The sequence below is a fragment of the Antechinus flavipes genome, chromosome 2 (genome assembly GCF_016432865.1).
Source record: "Antechinus flavipes isolate AdamAnt ecotype Samford, QLD, Australia chromosome 2, AdamAnt_v2, whole genome shotgun sequence".
Lineage (NCBI taxonomy): Eukaryota > Metazoa > Chordata > Mammalia > Dasyuromorphia > Dasyuridae > Antechinus > Antechinus flavipes.
The window spans coordinates 552,641,641-552,667,373 of NC_067399.1; the positions used below are offsets into that span (position 1 = coordinate 552,641,641).

Sequence of the window (25,733 nt, forward strand, 5' to 3'; positions counted from 1 at the left end):
CATTTAAACTAGTTATTCCTTGTGTCTGGAAGGCTTCTTCTCCTCATCCCTACCCCCAAGTCCTAGCTAAAACCCCACTATCTACAGAAGTCTATTTCTGATGTCCTTTAATTTCAGTTCCTTCCCTGTTAATAATTACTATTTTATCCTTTATATATTTTATTTGTACATAGTTGTTGATATATTGTTTTATTGCATTAGATTGTGGACTCCTTGAGAGTAAAGATTTTCTTTTGCTTCTTTTTGCACCCCAGTGCTTACTCCTAGCACATATTGACTGTCTGAACCTGAACCCAAGAATCTTTTTTTTTTCTGAACCCAAGAATCTTAAGATTGGAAGTGCTTCCAACTTCCTTAGTAGCAACCATTTTGGGAGGCAACTTGCCTCACAACTGCTCCTGATTCAAGTGTTACAACCATATATACATATTTTTTAACTCAGAAGAGATTTAGTCACCATAGTTCTTGGCATTGTCAGATGATTCAACCTCTAAAATTGATGTAATTTTATCAGGACCAAGGGATCTTTCTATCTGACTTGCATCTGAAACCTTCCATCTGTGTTGTCTTCTCTATTAACATGTGAGCTCCTTGAGAGCAGAGACTATCTTGCTTTTTTATTTGTATCTCAGTACTCAAGCTCAAGCACAATGCTTTTGCAAACATTAAGTACTTAGTAATGCTTCATTCACTCTTTTGCTCCAACAGTAAAGATAAGCTTTTCCAACTATCTTTTGTTTATCCCACTTAAATAAACTCTAACTTTATCTTCTTCCTTTTTTTTTTTTTTTCCGGAAAAGTATAGGTTAGAATTCAGTGACTGCGTATATTTATGCATTAGTTTAATCCAGATTTTCTGGGACATAGTGTCAAGGTAGGTAGTGGAATCCTCCCTGAAGATCTATTTCATGAACGTGGGAAGTGCTTCATATCCAGGAGCCAGATGACTTTGCATCTCGGCACTATGTGCAGATACTTTAAAAACTATGAATATATCAATTTTGTGCCACTAATTCATTGTGACTAATTTCATGAACTATCTTTTTCAGTTTTGTCATCCATAAAATGGGGTTCACAAGATTACTTCAAAGATGAAGTGATCACATATATGTGAAATGTTTAAAAATCCTTTACTTATAATAAAGTAGTTATTATTTTAACAGAGGAGTTGTAGGGGTGACTTTTGTTTACTTTTGCTTGGAAGGAAGAGAATACACAACACGGAAGAACAACTCAGGATCCTCCACTGAATGATCAGGTAACAACTGTCTCCTCTCCCATGTAGTTCTCCGCCAGGTAGAGTGTACTCTCGTTCGCCACCTGGCGCCAGGTAGCCGGTTACTACACAAAAACCACGTGTAAAAAAAGTGCTTACAACCTAACATATGACCCTGGTTTTAATCTCCAATGACCAATAGTGAAGTAGAAGGCGGGGACGCGAAATGCCAGCTTCCAATCGCCTCTTGCTTTCGCAAGGGGAGGCGGGGTTTGGGATTTACCACGTTGGGTTTGTCCGCAGCGCTAATTAATTTTTCCGAAGGCTGGAGGGCTTCACTCCAGCTTGGGATCTGCCGCTGCGGCTGCCACCACAGCTACCTCCTTCTGCTGCAAGAGACAAGTTCGGTGGGGCTTCTCCACTGAAATACAATGTTTGACGGCTCCCTCCTACCTCTTCTTTCATTTCCTTTGCTGCTGCTGTTGTTTGGGGGATTGGACACAAGCGCAGGTAGCTCTTTCTTTCCTTCCCTACCGTGCCCCTTTCCATTCACTGCCACTTCCCCTCTAGCACGCCCTCCCCACTCCCCGAAGCTTGGCTGATGTAGCATCACTTCCAGATTCCCCCTCAATCCCTTCCACACCGAGCTCTGCCTTCAACTTTAGCAGCAGCAACAGCAGCAGCATCACGCAAACAACGGTCACCAAAGCAGTCTCCGGTGTCCGTTCTGTTCCAAAGGGCTAGAACGTGAATTGCGTCCTGTCACTGACGGGGATGGCGGGGTTGTGAGGAGGCTGCCAGGGTGGAATGGAGGGGCTGAGACTGTTTCTCAGCAGTGCCCCATGTTCTGTTGTACCAACTCCATGCGCACAGTGGCTAAGCGTATGCTTAAGCTGTCTACTTCTGCTTTAACTTGTACAAAAGTTGCCTGATACTTCTTTTCTTTTCTCTCCGTTCCGAGAAACTCGGTTAACTTTCGTGAAGTGCAACGTGTGTGGTTTATTGCAAAAACCCATTTGGGGTGGGGATGAGGGAGAAGAACGGTGGTGAGTGAGACACTCATTCAGAAGTATATTTAGGCATCAATGCGGAAAGGAAATATAAATCATCTCCCTGTTTGGCTCCATTGTCTTCACTGCTTGTTCAGAATTTCCAGTGTATTGAGTCTGAAGCTTGAAACCTGAGCACTCAGTGGAAAAGGGCTATAGGGCCCGGGCTCAGTGTACAGGGAGGGCGAGTGGAATGGAAAGGGTGACCCGCAGAACAGGGCTGGGATAGAGGGGAAGGAAGGAGCTTCCAGGTTGAAGTACCAGGTCAGAAACTTCTAATAGTGTCCAGTTCCTCTCCGGCACATCTCCCCGCATACTGTCCTTTAGGCAGCTGCAAAGGGAAGAAGTAAAAAATGGCCTCACCGGGCGATCAGAGAATGGCCCCTGGAATGGAATTATTCCCGGGACCCGGCTCAACCCCCGACTGCTGAGCCAGGTATCCTCGAGGAGCGGGGTATATGGCACCAGCGCCACTAATTTGGTCTTTTCTCTTCTTTGCAGCAGCAGTTGGAAGCGTCGCCACTGCTGAGTTGGAAGTGGTGCTCCCTCAGCGGGTGCGTCCGGAGGACATCCACCTGCTGCCACTGCCAACCCGGGAGATTGGAGCCGGTGGCCAAGGCTCACTGCGGCGGCGGCGGCGGCAGCAGCCCCACTCAGCCACCTCTGCAGAGCAGTCCTCCGGCTTGGGAAAGCGTGGCTTTCTCTTACACTTGCCGGCCTTCGGGCGGGACCTCTACTTGCAGCTGCGGCGGGACCTGCGCTTCCTTTCCCGGGGCTTCGTGGTGGAGGAGCACGGGGCAACCGGGAGTCGGATCCCAGAGGCTGAGCTCTGCTTTTACACGGGTCACGTATTGGGTTATAATGACTCCTTTGCTTCAGTCAGCACCTGCGGTGGATTGGTACTAACGCTTTTTTCCCCCTTATGAAGTTTCTTCTTTGGTCTGGCATCATACGTTTGTGGTGTGTGTGTGTGTGTGTGTGTGTGTGTGTGTGTGTGCACGTGAACCTGTGATTGTCTATCTCTGTGTGTTTATGTGCTCGCGTGTGTGTACTCGTGTGTCCGTCCTGCATTCTGTGGTATTTATTAAGGATACTGTATATACAAAACTGTGCATGTACAGGTGTGATTATTGGATCTTGATAAGCAAATCAAAGAAACTGCAGTTTCCATCTTCACAGAGGGAGCATATCCAATATTTTGCAAATAAGTTGTGAGATGCAAGAGGGGGAAAAGGAAGTGGAAATACTGGGCCTTAAAATCAAATTTATTCAAGTCAGAGTAGAAACTTTTAGAGAGATGTGTGCTTGTGACATCTGAAGGTTACATACTATTGATAGGAATTATTAAAGTTAAAAAAGCAAAAAGACCTAAAAGGAAAGTTATCTTCTCCAAGTAAGGCCTGATGATAGACATTGTCATTGAATGGTGTTACGGGAAATAATCACTTCCATTCATATATAGATAGGAGGAAGTATATATATTTTGTTTTCTTTCTTTTCATACATTTACAGGAGAGTTAATGAGGATATATCTCTGAATGAGAGAAGTAACTTTGAGTGTCAGCCAGAGGTTTCTTTTAGGAGCCAATATTTTACACATAAGTGATTAATAATTTTAATTGAACCTAGAGGAGAACAGGTGCTTCTTCTTTACCTAGTAAGAAAGAAGTTTAGCGCCTTTTCTGTGCCTAGTCTTATTGGTGATACATTTGGGTCATACCTGGTTCATAATAAGAGCAGCCCACATCATCCTTCAAACTTTTTAGTTGCCATCTTCAACTTTCTATGGGCCTCTATATATTTTATTCTTATGCTTCATAGCCAGGACCAATCAATTAATTACTTAACATTTATTTATAGTGCACTTGTTTTGTCCCTAGAAGGTATATGTAAGTTTAAGGTAGTACAACTTTCCTCAAATTCTAAAAAGCTCAGGATTCAGGCAGATTAATGCTTTGATGCTACTGACTTCTGTGGCTAGCTAATGGACCCCACACATTCTTAAATAGCAGCTTCTGCAGGAGAATTTTGTTTGGTGTCTGGTATCAGACCATGGACTGCTCTTATCATTGCCTTATTTTTATTCAGGAGCTACCTTGATGGTTTAAGATCTGAGTCAGTAGGGAGTTTATTATATCCCTGTGTCTCTCTCAGTGTGTTACTTCACACAAGGAACTGTTTTTTTTTTTTTTCCTTTGTTGTTGTTGTTTTGTGTAGTTTTATTCCCCTGCCTTTGTCCTCTATTTATCAGGTAACTTTTCTCCCTCAAATAGTCTGTGGTCACCACCTTTTAAATTAAAAGCTATAAGATTTAAGGAAAGTGAACTTTCCCATGAATTGAAAAATGAAGATGATTATGTTCTTTTTTTCCCCCTCAGAAATAATGATAATTCTTAGGATATGGTTGAGGCAGAGGAGGGGAAGGGATTGGGGAATATCCCTGGAGTCTGGAGTTCAGAAGTTTCCTAGTCAGCCATGCTTTGAATCTGGGGCAGATATGAATATGCTTAATTGAATCATACATGAATTAAAATTTGGCCTGGGAATTGGGTATTGGAAATAAGTAATTGAAAGAGTGCTTGATTAGGATATACATGTAATTGGAAAGTGGATTTATAACATTAGAGGGGAACAAAGCAAGGAACGCATAGAGAGATGGGGAATAAGTAAAGAAAAGAAAGAAGGAAAAGATTAAATGGGTATAGCTAATCACAAGACAAGTGAAAAAACACAACTCATGACATAGATTGAGAATTTGTATACATAGAGGAAATTTTGCATCACCACTATTTAATCTACCTTTGCCAAAATGTTTAGAGATCTGAATTACCTTCCCCTCTTCATTTGAAGTAGCTCAAATGCTTTTATGTGAATTTCATAGGTGGCTTTAAATATGTGTTTATATTTTTGAGGTAAGTCTTTATTATGTAGAACTATATTTTTGCAGTGAGAAAATGTAGATAATTGTCTTAAAATAATCACACAGAAAGTAAGTATCTTTCTTCATTAAATACAAAAGTGAAGCAAACATAATTTAATTTGTAGTTAAAATTCTTTTCAGAAAGATTGTTATTCTCTTTGGTACCATGTGGGGGCGCTGTGCCTTAGATAAAGGATTATATCCAAAATAATTGAACTTGATAATTGACAATGAAAGCAGCCTGTAAATCACAGACAACCATGCATGTTTCCAGCTTAATACTCCTTGTTGAACTCATCCATAAGCTTCAGGGATTTTTAAAACTTCTCAAAATAAAGATATATAAAGGAAGAAAAAAAGTAGAGAGTTCAGTAATCTGGAAACAAGCTCTATTTTGTTATGTGAGATACGGGCATAAGTAAGGGAAAACACCTGAAAATAATAGAAAATAATTAACCCTATGATAAATATTATTATAAACTATAGCATGTTATTTTGTGAGTTCAAAGGCACCTTGATGCTGAAAGTAATTACATTTTAATCAATATTTGTACTGATGAAAAGTACACAGGTAGAAAAAGGATTAAAGTAATTCTATTACTGGATTGGACTAAATCAAAAGGAGGTATATGAAAAGAGTTATATAGTTACTTTCTTTCACAGGCTACTCATTTTGAATAATGATAAGTGAACAAGGTGGATTTTTAAAGACATGCAATAATGAAGTAAAATGACATCATAAATCTAGTAAATTCAGTCAGTAGTTATCATTGAGAGCAAGAAAGAGGAGAGAATGGCAAAAGTATAGCTTTGTGGAGAATCTTGGCTTCCAATTTAAGGGAAACCAAGTTCTGAATTTTTTAAAAATGGAAATTAAATGGAAATTTAATTTTCATGGAAATTTTAATGGAACTATATATACCCAATTTTTAATGGAAATTTTTTTTAATGTAAATTTAATTGTCTCCAGATAGTACTATCATCTGAGATTGGAAATAGATCAAAGGTACATCATTGTTCTAGAGGATTAGAGATACATAGTTTTCCTCAACAGTTTTGCTGTACTATCTTCCCTATAACATCTCTTATCATCCTTCATTTGACTTGCTTTTGATAGTACAGCTAATATGTCTAGCAACTTAGAGAGTTCATACAATAGTGACTTATTTTGACATTCCTTTGTGACTTGGCTTCTGGTTTCTCTTTGTTTTTACCTATCTGTAGTCTATTAAATTTTCTCAGAACCAAGAAAGGTAGAAGAATCCTTCCTACATTCACTCCTAATGTTTGGAAACACTAACTAAATTTTCTGCAGCAATATCATTTTAAATCATTCTAAGTTTGTTATCACATCCTCCTATGGGTGTAATAAGTAATTGGAGATGAGAAATCTTCCACATAAAGCCTGGAAAAATTAAAATAGAAAGTTTCCTATCATGTAATGGAGTAAGGTGAGAGGTTAAATTTTAAGGAATAAATATAAAGCTTGTTCCAAGTATATCAACCCTCTTAATTAACACAGAAAGAAGACTGTTATCCTTTCCTGTCTAATCACACAAAAGAAAATAAGCATAGTTTCAGAAGATTCCTTTCAGTTCTATTTAGTTCAGTTGTGTGGTAATCATTTTTCTTTAGATAAATATTGGCTAGCTTTGGAAAGGTCACACAAATGAAAGCATAATAATATATCTCATTCTGTTCTGCTGAAACCACTTTTTAAAAATTTTTCTAAATTTATTTATTTGTTTTTAATTAAAGCTTTTTATTTTTAAAACATGTGCATGGATAATTTTTTGACATTGACCCCTGCAAAAGCTGTGTTCCAAATTTTCCCCTCCTTTCCCCCACCCTCTCCCCTAGATGGCAAGCAATTTAATACATGCCAAACATGTTAACATATATACATATGTTGGATTTAACATATTTTAACGTGTTATGTTTATATTTTTTTTATATATATACACAATTATCATGCTGCCCAAGAAAAATAAGATCAAAAAAAGAAAAAAAATGAGAAAGAAAACAAAATTCAAGCAAACAACCCCGCAAAGAGTGAAAATGTTATGTTATGATCCACACTCAGTTCCCAGAGTCCTTTCTCTCTGGGTGTAGATGGCTCCCTTCATCACAAGATTATTAGAAATGGCTTCATTACTGAAATGAACCACATTCATTAGAATTGATCTTCATATGATCTTGTTATTGCCATGTACAATGATTTCCTGGTTCTGCTCACTTCACTTAGCATCAGTTCATATAAGTCTCTCCAGGCCTTTCTGAGATCATCCTCCTGATCATTTCTTACAGAACAATAATATTCCATAACATTCATATACCACAATTTACCCAACCATTCTCCAACTGATGGGCATCCACTCAATGAAAGCACTTTTTTTGAGACTGGTAGCAGAACTATACAAGTACATCCAAAATAGTAGAATTTCATAAAGGTCCAAATGCACATTCACATCCTAACTCAAGGACATTATCTCTTCCCCCCCCCCCTTAAAAAAATTATCTGGGATAAGAGACAACATGGAATATTGGATAAAGAGATGAAGCTTTAGAATAACAAAGAGCTAAGTTTGTGTCACATCTGCCATATCCTGTCTGTTGGACCCTAGGCAAGTTATTTACTTTCTCAATTCTCTTGGCCATTTGTGTCAAATTGGCTGCCATCAAATTGGAGACAGAGGTTTCCCTGTTGAGTTGTGGGGTTTTTTTTGTGTGTGTGTGTGTGTGTGTGTGTGTGTGTGTGTGTGTTTATACATCAAAAATGTGTGTGTGTGCGCATGCACACGTGCGCACGTGTGCATATGTGTGTGTGTCCAATCATCCTTTGCCTTTTTCATATAAGAGTGAGGTTCATGTGATACCCACCTTCCCTCCCCTTTTTCATGTTTTGTTTTATTATAATTCTACACATTATGAAAGAAAACAAGTTCCTCCCTGTTCTTTCCTTCTCTCTAGACCCTCAGAATAAAGCCAATCTCTTCTTCAGGGCCTCTGTTGTTCCTATATAACTCCTCAAGTATCCTTTAAAGATATTAAGATTATGTAGGAAAACTTGTTTCTTGTATCAAATTCTATCAAATGTTAGGACTACAATACCAGATAGCTTCTACTTTCTCAAATAAATGCACCTTTGTAAGTTTCTCTGGAACAATGTGTTGTGTGTTGTGTTTCAAAAGTCTTATTCAGTTCTGATCTTTTTATCAGAAATGTTTGAAAAATGGCTTCTATTCATGGTTTCTTGAAAAATATTATCTAGACTTTTTTGTTTTATTATGGCTTTCAGATATTTTAATAATTCTTAAGACTTGTTTATTTAATCTTTATTTAATCAATTTCCATGTTAGTTTTTATATTACGAATGTTCAATTTTCTTTTTCTTCAGTCTTAATTTTATTCTGATATTTCATGCTGTGTTATTAAATTGTTAATCTCTGGTATAGTCTATTTTTAAGAGGTTATATTTCTTAGATAAGATCTTCCATTGTTTCTTCTAAAAAAACTTATTTTCCTTCCAATTCATTTCTCAAATGATTTTCTTTCCTTCCTTTCTTCTTCCCTCCCTTCTCTCTCTATTTTATTCTTTCTTTTTTCCTTCTTTCCTTTTCCCCTTCCTTCTTTTTTCTTCCTTCCTTCCTTACCTCCTTTTTTCTCTTTCCCTCCCTCTTTCCCTCCTTTCCTCCCTTCCTTCCTCTCTCCCTCCCTTCCTCCCTTTCTTCTTTTCTTTTTTCCTTCTTCTCTTCCCTCCCTCTCTCCCTCCCTTCCTTCCTTCCTTCTTTCCTTCCTTCCTTCTTTCCTTCCTTCTTTCCTTCCTTCCTTCCTTCCTTCCTTCCTTCCTTCCTTCCTTCCTTCCTTCCTTCCTTCCTTCCTTCCTTCCTTCCTTCCTTCCTTCCTTCCTTCCTCCTTTTTTCTTTCTTGTTTTTCCTGTTATCTTTCTTTTCTTAATGTTTCATTTATTTTAGGTATTCATAGTCTTTGTGGAGAATTATTTTTTTTAAATCTCTGCTTACAATTACCATAGAATTAGATTTCAATATTTTTTGATACTGATAAGAATTTTCTTTGATTTCACTTTCAATTCATAAATTGAAAATTTGTACCAGGATCAATCTCGGCAGCCCCGCTGCATTTTTGGGTGAGATGGTTAGCTAAATGGGGGCTCATCTTTGGTCCTCAAGTATTTGAGTTGATCTCCAACTCCTGGGCTGGACTCCCCCTGGATTTTTGAGATTTGAGGCATCGGAGTTACAGGGTCCTTTGTTGCTAAAATGCATGTTGGGCACCACATAGCCCATTGGTCTGGGCTGAATGCTGTGACATCATGCTGATCACTATCTGATACTCTTCCTCAGGATTTCCCCATCATGGTGATATCTGTCTCCCATTGTACTTTCTCAGGGGAGTTTTCTACTCTGACTGTCTCTGGAAACAGAGACTTGCAGACTACAAGTATCTGATCTCATCAGTAAGCTACTTTATGCCAGTGGGTCCCCTTCCTATTGCTCTTGGGTTTCTGGCTGACTTTTTGTGGTGTTCTGGAGTTGCACATGTCACTTTGTTTTTTCATTAGATTTCCTGATGTGTATTCAGTTTGGCATGAGAATTTTGGTGGATTACTTGAGGAGCTGGGCAGCCTGTCTTCACTCAGGCAGCCATGTTAGGAAGAAGTGTCCATTAACTTTGAGCTGATAGCTTTAGTAAGCCAAATTTCCAGGAGACAACTTATTGTATCATCCCTTATTATGGAGAATATATAAATTTGTTGACACTCATTTTAAATTTCTTTTTGCTATTTATTTGATCCAGTGTATAATCTTCTGGAGTCAAAGGTTAGGAGTAACTGTTTTTGTTTTGTTTTTGTTTTGTTTCACTTCACCTTAGAAGAAGAGGGACTCCTGGATAGAGACTGAGTAATTGAAGAGGATTCACAAATATATTTACACATGATTTCCACTTTAAGTGATGCTCTCTATTTCAAAAGAAGGAAGCAATACTTTTGGCACTACAACAACTGTGATCATTTCTAATTTTTTAGTTAAGGATCCCTTCAAGACTTTATGAAATTGTTGAAAATGATACTCTCAGTTGTATGAATAAGAGAAGCTGATACTTATAGAAAGCAAACAGGTTATGTAGAAAATTGATGGAAGAATAAAAGCTTAGATTAGGAGTTTATAAAGTTGTCAAACTAGATTTTTACTAAATCAGCTATTTTTTTTAATGAATCACTAGAATAGTGAAAGTTTTGTCATATAAAATGACAAAATATTTTTTGATCTTTTTATAAAGGAGATTTGCCAATAATTTCTTTAGAACTTAATAATATGAAAAACTTTTACAAAGAAGTAGTGAATTAGGAAATTGAGCTGAATAAAATTTAGCCTTAAAAATCTAATATTGTGAAGGCTGAGTATGGGGAGAAAGGACAGAAAAATACAATAAATGTTAACACTATCTAAACTAAGGTTTTTTAACCTTATTCTTTGACTTGTTTCAAGCTTCTAATTGATCATTTGGTTCCTAACATCTTCTTAGATCAATCCATCCTCTTTATGGCTGTCTTACTCAGAAATAAAACAAACAAACAAACAAACATCTTTTCACTGTCTACTCCATAGCCTGGTATTCAAGGTCTTTCACATTTTGCTTCCACTTAATTTTTTATCCTTATGTCCTATTTCTCTTTAACATAAATATTACACACGATCTAAATGATCAAATGACTACTTATCTTTTTCTATACACTATACATCACTAATCAAACTAAGATAAACTCTTTTTTGACTACCAAATTACATTACTCACTTGTATTGAGTTTCTTGTCCATTATCCTTGTTGAAGAATAGTTGAAATCCTTTAACTTTTTTTTTCATATAAACTTCTGTTAAGCTCCATTTACTTCATTATGTACTTGCACATAAAATGACATTTTGAATTCATCAAGGAATTAATTAGTGAAATGGTACTAAAGAAGATTTAAAAATTTACTATAGGTATTGTGTTTTCAAACTTATTCTTTTAAAATTCTATTTAAATAAAAATGTACCCTGCTCAAAAACACACACACATGTATCATGTATGTATACCATATATCTTTACATGTATATGTATCCATATGGTATGTACATATATGTTATATTTGTGGTATATGTATGTAGAGCTAACATTCTAAAGCTAAAGCAATCCTAAAAGAAGAAATACAGTATTAAAGTAGATGTTAATCTATCTGTGGCATCTTTCAAATAGATGAAATGCTCAGAAACAGATCCATAGAACATAAGTATTCTTGATTGTACTTTGAATTTTTTTCAAATATAACTTTCTGTAAATGATAAATTCTTACAGAATGAACTTTGTTAAATTTAATTTTATTACATAACTTTTTATGCCTCTTATTGACCTATGTTGATTGAGGGGGAGAGACAGGGAAGGATGGGAATTCAGATCCTATTATTATGGGAAGCTCCTTATATGAAAATTCTCTTTATCAATACATATTGGCAACTCTTCTGTAATTGAGTAGCTTCACTGGTTTCCTGGTTTACTACGAGATTAAATGAGATTGTGAAAGATTTTAAATACTGAGCTAAGGAGTGGAGAATGAAGACATATTGTTGGTTTCTGAGTAGGACAACCATATTATGAAATCAGTGTTGTAGGACTATTATAGACAGGATGGACTGGTCTAAGATGATAGTAGAAACTAGGAGAGCAGTTAGAGGGTTGCAACAGCCAAGGGGCAAGATGATAAAAGCTTTGTTGACTGCATGCATATACATGCATATATATATCCACATATATATATATATATATATATATATATATGTATATACATACATGCATACACACACACACACACACATATATAGTCATCACTTACTTATTACTTTAGATATTATAAAACACTTTACACATATTATCTCATTTTATCCTCACAAGAACCTTGCAAGATAAATACTATTATGCACATTTTTCAGATGAGGAAATTGAAGTAGGTAATGAGGAAGTGAAAAGAATAAGTATAAGTACCTACTATGTTCCAGGCATTAGGCTAAAGGTTTTTTTTTTTTTTTAAACAAATATTATCTTATTCGATTTTCATAGCAATCCTATAAGATAGATGCTATTATTATCTTCATTTTACAGTTAAGGAAACTGAGGTAAATGGAGGTGAAGTGCCCAGGGTCTAGTGTCAGAAGTCAAATTTGAACTTGGGTCTTTCTGACTCAAGGACAAAGAGGCACTGATCTTAGAATCAAGAAGACTCTTCTACATGAGTTCAATTGTGGCCACAAACACTTACTAGTTATGTGATCCTGCGTAACTCATGTAATTCTGTTTGTCTTAATTTCCTCATCTGTAAAAATGAGCTGGAGAAGGAAATCATAAACCACTCCAGTATCTTTGTCAAGAAAACTCCAAAATGGGGACACAAATTGCTGCACATAACTGAAATGACCAGACAACAAAACTTCTTCTTTTTTTAAAATTCATTATTTTTATTTTATAATAACTTTTTATTGACAGAATCCATGCCAGGGTAATTTTTTCCAACATTATCCCTTGCACTCACTTCTGTTCCGATTTTTCCTCTCCTTCTCCCCACCCCCTCCCAGATGGCAAGCAGTCCTATACATGCTAAATATGGACAACAAAACTTCTTGACTAAAGTTCTAGAACTATGGTTATAGAAAGACTTAAGGTTTTGAACCTGCAAGGGCAATTGGGAGAATACTGATATAATTGATAAATATGAGAAAGTCTAGAAGGAAACTAATTTAGGAAACATGACAGCTTGGTTTTAGACATTTTGAGCAATACCATGACAACCAAATAGAAACATGCAGCAGACAGAGATAGAGAATTTGAGATTATAAGAGAGATTGGTTCTATAAATTTACATTTAAGAGGCCTTCTTGAAGACAGCTGAGCAGTTATGGCCCTTGACAAGCATATGTTTAAGGTTGTTGTTATTGTTGTTGTTTTAAGCAAGCAGTGAAGGGCCATATTGAGCTATCTAACCTTTTACATATGATCCCTTTTATGATAAGCAGCATGCTTTGGTAAGCAAATATTTCAAGGAAAAAAAGTGGAATCTGATTATAGAATAGTTTTTTCCTTTGCAAAGTAAATTGTTCTCCTAGTGATAAAATCCATGACTTTTGTATTGTTAACATTGTTCTCCAACCAGATATGACCTATCAGGAGTCCTCAAACTTTTTAAATAGGGGGCCAGTTCACTGTCCCTCAGACTGTTAGAGGGCCAGACTATAGTAAAAACAAAAAAAAAACTTTGTTTTGTGGGCCTTTAAATAAAGAAACTTCATAGCCCTGGGTGAAGGGGATAAACATCCTCAGCTGCCTCATCTGGCCCGCGGGCCATAGTTTGAGGACCCCTGACCTAGACTATGTAGAATAAGAATGGATTCCCTTCCCTAATTTAATAAGTGTCTCTCACAGCTCTCTTATAAATTTGACTCAGTTCTCTATACAATTTAGAAATGAGTCTTTTATAAGAAACACTGACTATAAAAATTGTTTCCCTGCTTTCTGCTTTTTTTCCTAATTTTGGCTGCATTGGTTTTGTTTGTGTGAACACTTTTTAATTTAATGTAATTAAATTTTTCCATTTTATAGTTCATAATGTTCTCTTGTTCTTGTAGTCATAAATTCTAACCTTCTCCAAAGTTCTGACAGGTAAATCTTCCCTTGCTTTCCTAATTTGCTGACAGTCTCATTCTTTATGTTTAAATCATAAATGCATTTTGATCTTAACTTGTTATGGAGTGTTAGAGGTTGGTCTGTGCCTAGTTTCAAGAGTTCTTATTCCAGGAGTTGGAGTTTGGGGTTTTTTCAAATAGTAGATTTTTATTGTAGAATATATATATATATATATATATATATATATATATATATATATACACACACACACACACATACATTAGAAATTATAATCATTGACTATTGTGTCTTGTGTACTTAACCTATTACACTAATCTGCCACTTTATTTTTCTTAGCTAGTATCAAATGTTTTAGATGACTGCTGCTTTATAATGTAATTTTAGGGCCTGGTATGAGTTAGTTTACCTTCCTTTCCATTTCCCCCCATAAATTCCCTTGATATTCTTGACGCTTTCACAGCTTTCTCTCAAAGAAAGTCATCAGGCCTCAGAGTGTAAATCTTACTGAAACTTTAATGTGAGGCAGATATATAGTCTTTTATTGGGTGATATTCATTGTAGTTGTATAGTTTTGTTTCTCTATAGATTTTGAAACATATAAGAGAAATTTGGGCTAATGTTGGGTACTAATGAAACTAATTTTTTACTTACATATTTTTGGTATTAGAACAAGTACCTGGCACTGCTTCACAAAGACTGGTGATGTTTTTAGTGACAGTACCTGATTTATAGCTTTCTTCTGAACTAGTATAGAAACTCCCAAAGTAATTGCAGAGCACAACATTAAAAAGCAAATGAATACATAACCTCACAGAAAAAGTGTTCTAAAATGGACTACTTTCCAAGATGTTTTATTTTATGGAGTCATTTTCATCTTCTGGAATATCTTAATTCTCTTTAAAATAACTTTTTTTAAAAAGGCAAAAATGTAAGCTATAGGAAACAGCTAGCTTAAGCAATGAGTAGGGTCTTAGAATTAGAAAGACATGACTTGAGGCTTAACTGTGTGACTCCAAACAAGCTTCTTGTACTCTTTCTTAGTCTCAGTTTATTCATGTGTAAAAGGAAAGAACTTAAAATATATTTTACTTAAAATAAGAGCTATTTCATGATTTCCCTATGTAATAGAGTCAGGTATAGTCATTAGAAAAGACTTCATATCTGATAAATCCATTCTTTCTTTTCAAGTATAACTAGAGATGATTTCAAGAAGACATTTTATCACAATTTCAATAGAGAAAGAATTAAAGATAATATCATTCTCTTTAGACCTGTGATTCAGAGATAAATTTCATGGAATCTGTGAATATGGATAAAAAATTAGGCCCTTTGTCTTGTGCAGGTATGAGTTGAACTATTTTTCATCTCAGAGGTTTCTTCAGATTATGATATGCAACTTTCATCATGCTAAATAACCAGCCAATGGAGACACCATTTCCAAATAATTGTTAAGTGCCAAGGGATAAATTGAAAATAATTAGGCTCATGTTTAATGAGACTAAATAATCTAACAATTGTATACTTCAAGTAATTGCTATTAATAATAAAGGCCTTTAAAAAGTTTCCTTCAGACAACAGATATTGAAGCATAGCTTTTCTTGACTCCCAATACCTCTCCCTACTGTGGTAAAGAGGTAGAGTTCTAGTAAAATAGAGTTTTGCATCAAGTAGTAGGTATAATCATGGTATGCTCAAATTTAACATATCCAAAATTAAAGATATTTTTCTCTCCCTGTAAATCCATCCCTTTTTTAAACTTCCATATTTATATTCATATTACAATTATTCAAAATAATCCTTAATTTTCCATTGCTTTCTCCATCTAATCAATTGTTAGTTTCTGTCAATTCCCTGTCCTTAACAGCTCCACCATCTCTTTTTCTACCAAACACCCCAATTACTCTTCAGAAGTCTTTTAATCTTGCATGGAATTTCTTCCTTCCCAACTGGCTTCCTTACATCTAGCCTCTCACTTTTTTTTTTCCTTTTCCAAAAACTTTTTTTTATTTTAATAGCTTTTTATTTTTTTCCAAATACATGTAAAGATAGTTTTCAACATTTACCTTTGCACAATCTTGTGTTCCAAATTTTTCTTCCTCCTTCCCCACATAGAGGCCAAGCAGTCCAATATAGGTGAAACATATACAATTCTTCTAAATATTTTCCCATATTTGTCATAGTGTATTAAAAAAAATCATACCAAAAAGTAAAAAAAAAAATTACAAAAAAAAATCAAGCAAACAAACAACAAAAACAACAAAAGTAACATTCTGACTTCATAGTTCTCTCTCTGAATACAGATTAAAATGGAAAAAAGAGAAGTAGAAAACAAAAAGCAATCAAACAACAAAAAAGTGAAAATACTATGCTGCAATCCACATTCAGTCCCGACAATCCCCTCTCTGGGTGTAGATGGCTCTTTCCATCACAATTCTATTGGAATTGCTTTGAATCACCTTATTGTTGAAAAGAGCTAAGTCCATCACAGTTGATTATCACATAATCTTGCTGCTATGTATAATGTTCTCTTGGTTCTCCTCACTTCATTCAGCATCAATTCTTTATTTGTGTCATTTCTTTTTTTGTGGCAAAGAATTGTAAAAAAAATGGGTTGTCCATCAATTAGAGAGTGGCAAAAAAAATCATGGTAACAAATATAATGTAATTTTGTTGAGTATAAACAAATGATGAAAGTGATAATTTCAGAAACATCTGAGAAGTCTTGTAGTAGCTGATGCAGGGTGAAGTAAGCAGAACCAAAGCAGTTTGATCCTCACAACAACATTTTTTATATTTTTTAATTAAAAATTTTTATTTACAAAACATATGCATGGGTGATTTTTCAACACTGATTCTTGCAAAACTTTGTGTTCTAAATATTCCCCTTTCTTCCCCCCACTCCCTTCCCTAGATGGCAGGTAGTCCAATACATGTTAATTATGTTAAAATATATGTTAAATCCAATATATGTATATATATTTATACAGTTATCTTGCTGCACAAGAAAAATTGAATCAAGGAGGAAAAAACTCAGGAAAAAAATGCAGGCAAACAACAACAGAAAGAGTGAAAATTCTATATAGTGATCCACATTCAGTTCCCATAATCCTCTCTCTGCATATAGATGGCTCTCTTGATCACAAGATTATTGAAACTGATCTGAATCATTTCATTGTTGGAAAGACTCATGTCCATTAGAATTACTCATTGTATAATCTTCTTGTTGCCATGTACAAACTGACCCACACCTAACACCATATAGCAAGATAAGATCTAAATGAGTCCATAATTTAGACATAAAGAGTGATATTATAAGCAAATTAGAAGAACATGGGATAGTTTACCTCTCAGATCTGGAGAAGGAAGGAATTTGTGACCAAAGAAGAACTGGAACTCATTATTGAGCACCAAATAGATAATTCTGATTATATTAAGTCGAAAAGTTTTTGTACCAACAAAACTAATGCAGACAAGATCAAAAGGAAAACAATAAATTGGGAAAACATTTTTACATTTAAGGGTTCTAATAAAGGTCTCATTTCTAAAATATATAGAGCATTGACTCAAATTTATAAGCCATTCTTCAATTGATAAATGGTCAAAGAATATGGACAGACAATTTTCAGATGAAGAAATTAAAACCATTTCTACTCATATGAAAAGGTTCTCTAAATTACTGTTGATCAGAGAAATGCAAATCAAAACAACTCTGAGATACCACTACACGCCTCTCAGATTGGCTAAGATGACAGGAAAAGATAATGATGAATGTTGGAGGGGATGTGGGAAAAATGGGAAATAAATACATTGTTGGTAGAACTGTGAATGGATTCAACCATTCTGGAGAGCAATCTGGAACTATGCTAAAAAAGTTATCAAACTGTACATACCCTTTGACTCAGCAGTGTTATTACTAGGCTTATATCCCAAAGAGATCTTAAAGGAGGGAAAGGCAGTCACATGAGCAAAAATGTTTGTGATAACCCTTTTTGTAGTGGCAAGAAGCTGGAAACTGAGTGGATACCCATTAGTTGGAGAATGGCTGAATAAGAAATGATCAGCAGGATGATTATAGAGAGGCCTGGGAGACTTACATGAACTAATGCTAAGTGAAATGAGAAGAACCAGATCATTGTACGTGGCAATAGCATCAATTCATGTTAAGTCTTTCCAACTTTTCTCTAGTTCTTCTTTGGCCATAAATTCCTTCCTTCTCCACAAATCTGAAAAGTAGAATATCCTTCATTCTCCTAATTTGCTTATAACGTCACCTTTTATGTCTATATCATGAATCCACTTTGACTTACTAATAAGTAAAGTATTAAATGATACTCAATGCCAAGTTTCTGCCATACTATTTTCCAGATTTCTCAGTAATTTTTGTCAAATAATGAATTTTTATCCCAGAATCTGGAGCCTTTGGGTTTATCAAACAATAGTTCAATATCTTATGAATCCAGCCTTTTTCACTGACCCACCACTCTATTTCTTAGCCAGTTCCAAATGGTTTTGATGACTACCACTTTATAATACAGTTGTAGATCTGGTAGAGCTAGATCACCTCTTTTGCATTTTTTCATTAATTCCCTTGAAATTCTTGGTCTTTTGTTCTTCCAGAAGAATTTTATTGTTTTTTTTCCTAGCTCAATAAAGTAATTTCTTGGCAGTTTGATTGATATGGCACTGAGTAAGTAGATTCATTTAGATAGAATTATGATTTTTATTGCATTACCCTTGCCTACCCATGAGTACTTGATATTCTTCCAGTTGTTTGAATTTAATTTTATTTGTGTGAAAAGTGTTTTGTAATTATGTACATATATTTCCTGGCTTTGTCTTGGCAGGTAGACTCCCAAATATTTTTATGTTATTTACAGTTATTTTAAATGGAATTTCTCTAGCTAATTCTTGATGCTGAACTTTGTTGGTAAGATATAGAAATGGTGATGATTTATATGAGTTTATTTTATACTCTGCAACTTTACTCAAGTTATTAATTGTGTCTAGTAGTTTTTTAGTTGATTCTCTAGGATTCTTTAAGTATATCATCTGCAAAGAGGGATACTTTTGTTTCCTCATTACCTATTTCCTCTTACTTCTTTAATTCATCATGGTTGACATGATTGGCACATGGTTGGCAAATGAATATTCCCAAAGCATAGATCATTTCTTTGCTCAAGAAGCTTTGGTGGTTGGCTCCTTGTTATATCTTGACAAAATGTAAATTCTTCTGTTTGATTTTTAAAAACCTCACAACTTGGCTCCAAGTCTTCATATATTCTATTCTTGAACCAATTGGCCATTTTTCTGTTCCTCATACTTGACCTTCAAACATTGTTCCATGCTTTTGTATAGTCTAATGTCCAGTCCTGAAATGCATCTGCACAAAACTTAACTAAAATGCCACCTCCTTCAAGAGGCCTTTCCTAATTTTTCTCAGATTTTAGTGCCCACCCCATTAAGTCACTTTATATTTAATTGCATATAGTCTGCATTCATTTAACTGTGAACATGTTTTAAATCTTCTCTTTCCCCCAATAGAATGGGAGTTCTTTTTGGGCTGTTTTTTGTATTTGTATCATTGGTTCCTAGAACAGCACCTAGCACATAGTAGGTATTTCACAAATTCTTTTTAATTTATTGTTTTCTGAAATAATTGCCCAGGCTAAACATCAATCCTAAAACTTATTCTTTATAGTAAAGTGTGATGACCGTGTATTTAAAATCAGCTGGAGTCAGGAATTCAGGTTAGGGGGAAATCATTGATCTTTATTCTTAGTGGAGGTGAAGAAGGATAGAAGGTGAAGAGGGATCGGAGGTGAAGGGGGATTGGAGGTGAAGAGGGATTAGCAATGTGAGCAGCTGTGATAAGATGCCAGCTAGCAGTCTCTCTTTCTGCTTTCTTCTCTGCCCCTCCCCCCCAACTCCACCCACCAAAATCCTCATTTCCTATACAACACATCAGGACTTGCACAAAGAGTGGGCGGGGCCATTCTTTCTCCAAGCATATATATTAATAGAGTATGGTCCAATTACTATTTAGCCTCACTGCTTGGAACCTCAGTGTATCAACTTGAGCCTCAGCCCATTACAGTAAAGTTTCAAATCCTTTTATCATCCTGATGGCTCTCTTTGGGATTGTTTCCATGTTTGATAATTTTTGCACTAAAATATAGTGCCTCAAATGTAATACATGAAATGGAGAATCCAGCAAGACTTCTCTTTTTCTCAGTCTGAACATGATGTTTTTACTTTTGCAAAGGAAGACCATATCAGTGTTTTGATTGTCAGATTATATTGTTGACTTTGAAACTTGCGGTTTGCTAGAAACTCTAGAATTTTTTTGCATGGATTATTGGCTTTCATTGTATAGTAAATTTCTGCTGTCCTATCTTTGCACCATTTTTTTAAACCCATATTGAAGATTTTCCATTTATCTTTCTTAAATTTCATCTTGTTTTGGTTCACTGTTGTTGTGGGTATCTATTCTGTCATCCAGTATGCTTGGTCCCTCCCAGCCACCTAAAGTTTTGTTATAACTGTGAAAGATAATGAGGGTAATAGTGACAGAAGTCTTTTAGTTGAAGCCTCTCCTGAAGCAGTGAGAGTATGGGGTTGGCTGAGGATCGGGTATAAAACAGTGCACTCAAGCATAGGTATACTTGAGTGGCAGCAATAGAATATAACTTTGTCTAGCTTCACACACTTGTTTATCTGACACTGAACCCTAGACCTCACTTCTTATTTGTCCACACTCAGATCTTGTTGTGATTCTTGGTCTCAACATTGCTTTTACCTTTAATGCTATTTCCCATGGATTTCCCTCTTTTTATCCCATGTTGAGTTTTATTCTTGGTATTTGATGCTGGCTTGTTTTTATTGTGATCTGATCCTACCTTCCTACTTACCTTATTTTTTTTAAGTTTTCAAACTGTGGAAGATTCACAGATTACTGTGGAACCCAGTAAGTAGGCCAGAATATTGGCTTTGGATCATTCCAGAAAAGTTTGATAAGTATTCCATCTATACTTTTCTCTGTTGATAAAAATTCTAAGGATAGGACCAAGCATAGATTCTTTGGACATTCCACTCAGAAATCTCCTTATATACTAACATAGATGGATTAATCACCACTTGTTTATTTTGAAATTATCTGACTATATTAGAATATACTAGATTCTGGTTTGTATCTCTTTATAATACTCACAAGAGCACTATGGGAGACTGTCAAATATCAAAAACTATGCCTGCTTTCTCTAATTAGCTAATTTATGAATCTGGATAGAAAATAAATGACATGACCTATTTTTGATGAATTCATTCTGATTCTTAAGTTTTCAGTTCTTCCTTTCCTAAGTGCTCACAAATTATCTTTTATCCATATTTTTTAGAGTTTTTTCAGTTATTAAGTCAAGCTCACTCACTTACTATCTGAAGAATCAACCTTCTTTCCATTTTTGAAAACCAATATATTTATCAGTACCTAGTTCTGTGGTACCTTTCTCATAATTTTGCTTAATTTTTCATAGATCATGTGTTTTCCATAGTTATATCTCTAGTTCATCTCCCTCCTCCAGCTGAATTTTAGCATGCAGTTCATTTGGAACATTTTAAAAAATGTTAAAGGTAGCAAATTGCTCTTGTTAAATAAATACATATTTGGTTTGAAGTTCCTGAAGGACCATTATTAAAACAAGGTGATGGGGGCTTTGTCTTGGGATACTATAATTATAATATAGTTTAGAAAATGTGCACTTAGCACCTAGTTTACCAGAATAATTAGTTAAAATAGGAAGCCATCATATACAAACTTCTTTCTACCCAGGTTGCATACTCCTCCCATTCTAGTCTTGCAGTAATCTCCATCTTCCTTGAAGATGAAGTATCCTTACATCTCCCCTCCAAAGGTCAAAGTCCTGGGTTTTTTAATCTAATCCATCTCAATGTTTCATAAGAAATTGGTTTGACCACTTTTATATTACTCCTCTTAAGTTTGCCATAAGCACTAAATTGCTAGTTGCAGTTTTGAGGACCTGTCTTCTTTTTTGATTATATAGTTTCTCATCTAAAGGAAGGAGGAACAGGAAGTTCTTGTTTTAAGGTAGGAGGGGAAGAAAAGCAAATTAAGAATTAGTTTTACTTCTTTCATTGTCTTATTATCCCATCTGTGAACAGTGATCCTATTTTTTCTTTGGCTTTTCTCTTGTTCCAAAAAAACTTTTAAAAGGATCTATCCTTATTGCAACATATTTAACATATATAGGACTGCTTGCCATCTAGGGGAGGGGGTGGCGGGAGGGAGGGAAAAAATCGGAACAGAAGCGAGTGCAAGGGATGATGTTGTAAAAAAAAAAAATTACCCTGGCATGGATTCTGTCAATAAAAAGTTATTATAAAATAAATTTTTTTTAAAAAAGGATCTATCTTTTCATTTTGTTTATTTATTTGCTCATTCATTCATTTATTGAACATATTAAAGTTCAGCTTATTTTTTTTAATTAAAGCTTTTTATTTTCAAAACATATGCATAGTTTTCAACATTCAGCCTTACAAAACCTTGTGTTCCAAATTTTTTTCTCCCTTCTTTTCCCTTACCCCTTTCCCTAAATGGCAAATAATCCAATATATGTTAAATATGTACAATTCTTCTAAACATATTTCTATAACTATTATACCGTACAAGAAAAAATCAGATCAAAAAGGAAAAAATGAGAAAGAAAACAAAATGCAAGCAAACTACAATAAAAAAGTGAAAATACTGTGTTGTGATTCACACTCAATCTCTTCCCTCCTCTCTTTGATGTAGATGGCTCTCTTCATTACAAGACCATTGGACTGAATCACCTCACTGTTGAAAAGAGTTACCTCTATCAGAATGATCATTGTATAATCTTTTTGCTATGTACAATGACCTTTTGGTTCTACTCACTTCATTTAGCATCAGTTCATGTAAGTCTCTCCAGGCCTCTCTGAAATCATCCTGCTGATCGTTTCTTATAGAACAATAATATTCCATAACATTCACATGCCATAACTTATTCAGCCATTCTCCAACTGATAGTCATCCAGTGGGTTCTTTTCCCTTTTTTGTGATCTCTTTGGGAGACAGGCCCAGTAGAGACACTGTGCTTCAGCTCATTCTTGGCTTTGGTATTCCTAGTGTTCTTATATATTTGTGTTATTCTTTTGTATTTAGCCTCAATTAAATATTATCACTTTCATTTCCTGTATGTCTTTTAAAAATCCAAGTTAATAACTATAGCTAATATTTATTTAGCATTTTGCAAAGTGTTTTATAGATATTATTTCATTTAATTTGTATAAGAACCCTATGAGATAAGCTCTATTATTATCTTCCTTTTATAGCTGATGAAACTTAAGTACCAGCAAGACCAAGTAAGTAACTTGTTCAGGGAGAGGCAACTAGTAAGAGTCTGAAGAAGATATTACCATTCTCATGTCTTCCTGACTCAAGTTGGGCAGCCTGTCTACCATGCTATCCTAGCTGTGTAATGAGTTTCCTGTATATTCACATCCATCTCTTCAGATAGATAATGTTTCCCTTTAAACATTATAATTGTTTCTTTTTATAGCACCTTAATTTCCAAATAGAAAACCTTTTTTCTGTCCTACACAAAGAGCCAGTTCAACAAAAATACATATCCCAACTGTTATAGCTTTCTATACCCAAAATATAGGGGAAAAGCATATCTTTGCAAAGAGACTATAATTTATTTGAGTTATTTTGGTCACAATAATTGAACATCATTTGCTTTATTTTTTGTTGTTATGATTCTTTCCATTGAAGCTGTTCTAGTCTATGTATTATAATTTTTTTATTTTTCACTAATTTCATTTTGTGCCAGTTGATAGAAATCTTTCTAGGTAGTTGATAGAAGTCATCTCTGAATTCTGTTTTTACTATACCTGCATCTTTTGTAATTCCATTTCATTAAATAAATATATTAAGTACCTATTTATGTGCAAAGTACAATGATAAACACTGGTGATGCAGACACAAAAAAATGGGATGTTTTTTGTCTTCTAAGATATTACATTCTTCTGTATTGATAGACTAATTGACCTCCCAGAGTTTGCACATTATTGATGCAACTTAATTTATATTTCAGGTTGCCTTTCCCATCCTAGGCAGACTTATAATAATTATATAGTGCATAGTGTATAAAGCTTTTAAGTTAGTCGAGCCATTGATCTTGTTAGTTTTTGCTTTTATTGTATGCCGCTTTTGGACACTTTCCTAATTAATTATGCTAAATGAAAAATAGCACTTAAAGGATAAGCTTATATTTGTAATTATCTGAAATTTGAAAATTTGAAAACTATATTACCCAGGTGGTAAGTGCTTAATAAATGTTCAGTGATTAATTGATGGCATTTCCTAAGCCAAATTAGTTGATGCTATTAGTGGCACATAGTACTTTTCTTATCTTGTCTCTGATTCCTTTATGACCATGGGAAGAGTCTCTCTTTGCATGTCACAGATTCTCTAGGTAGCTAGATGATTCAGTATTATATAGTTAGTAAGATCTGAGTTTAAATTTGGTCTTAGACACCAATTAGCTGAATAACCTTGGTCAAATCACTTAATCCCTGCCTCACTTTCCTCAGATGGATAATAACAACCCCTCTCTCCCAGAACTGTTGAAAGGATCAACTGAGATAATTTTGTAAAGCACTTAGCATAGTGCTTAAATAAATGCTTGTTCTTAGTAATCCTTTCTGTTTTGCTTCATACTACTGATTCCTTGTTCACATTGGTCACACCCCTCTTTTCACTTCATTCATTCTCCTAGCTCTACTATGGTCTGCCATCCTATACTTTCTTCACACTCCACCATATGTTATTTTTTACATATACCTTTTATGACCTTTTCCTAACACACACACACACACACACACACACACACCAATCATATTTCTGTCTCTTTTACAAAACAGCTTCATGCTACCCCTTTCTACAATTTTCCTTGGGTTTGTCTCCTATTTTGCTCTAATTTTTTCTCCTTCTTCCCTTATTCTAAGGCACTTGTGAACCCTCACATTCTTTTTACCAATACAGATTGGCAATCAGGCAAGGTGATCCTGTGACTTTTTTTTTTTCCTAAGGCAATTGGGGTTAACTGACTTGCCCAGGGTCACACAGCCAAGAAGAGTTAACTTTCTGAGGTCAAATTTGAACTCAGATCCTCCTGACTTCAGGTCTGGTGCTCTATCCACTCGCCACCTAGCTGCCTCTGTGACTTTTTTAAGGTCACATGGCAAGTATACATCTTAGGCAGGACATGAATTCACATCTTCAAGTCACCCAGTTGTCTACTATTTCATATTTGAAGAAATATTAATTTGCATTGTCAGTACCTGTGAAGACATTTTCTAGGAAACCAAATATTAGGCTTAAAAGCATTTTACTTCACAATAATAAAGGGAATTTCACAATACATAGGAAAGAATGGAATCACTTAAATATAAATTGAATATGGAGAGTCATGTGGGTTGATTAATTTTATGCATCATTCTATCATGTCAGCTTATTTATGACAAAATAGAATCTTTTAAAAATGGGATCATTGACAAGTTCTAAAATTAGCTCCCTCTTCCCTTAGGTGCAAACAAAATTCCACTAGAGAGATAGCAAAACAGTACCCTCTTGCTCCCATTTCTTCCAATCTCTCTGATGTGTATAAGTGAACAAATAATATTTGTAACTTCAAAGAAAAGGAAAGAATAATCTAAGCTTCCTTGTAGGTCATACAGTACCACTTTGAGACAGTTTTATTTATGCAGTAAAAATCTCTCAGTTGTTCTTGGCACAGGTTCTAATAAAATGTAAACC

General features: G+C 35.1%; 1 protein-coding gene across 1 annotated transcript in view; it reads left to right on the forward strand.

The window, feature by feature from the left end:
• Window positions 1-1,572: 1,572 nt before the first annotated feature.
• ADAMTS17 (ADAM metallopeptidase with thrombospondin type 1 motif 17) overlaps window positions 1,573-25,733 on the forward strand; it is a 507,844-nt gene continuing 483,683 nt past the window's right edge. Inside the window, exons 1-2 of the mRNA XM_051980996.1 lie at window positions 1,573-1,726; window positions 2,770-3,164. Of these exons, the coding sequence (XP_051836956.1) occupies window positions 1,648-1,726; window positions 2,770-3,164 (474 nt within the window). The 5' untranslated portion in view covers window positions 1,573-1,647. The remainder of the gene's footprint in view (window positions 1,727-2,769; window positions 3,165-25,733) is intronic.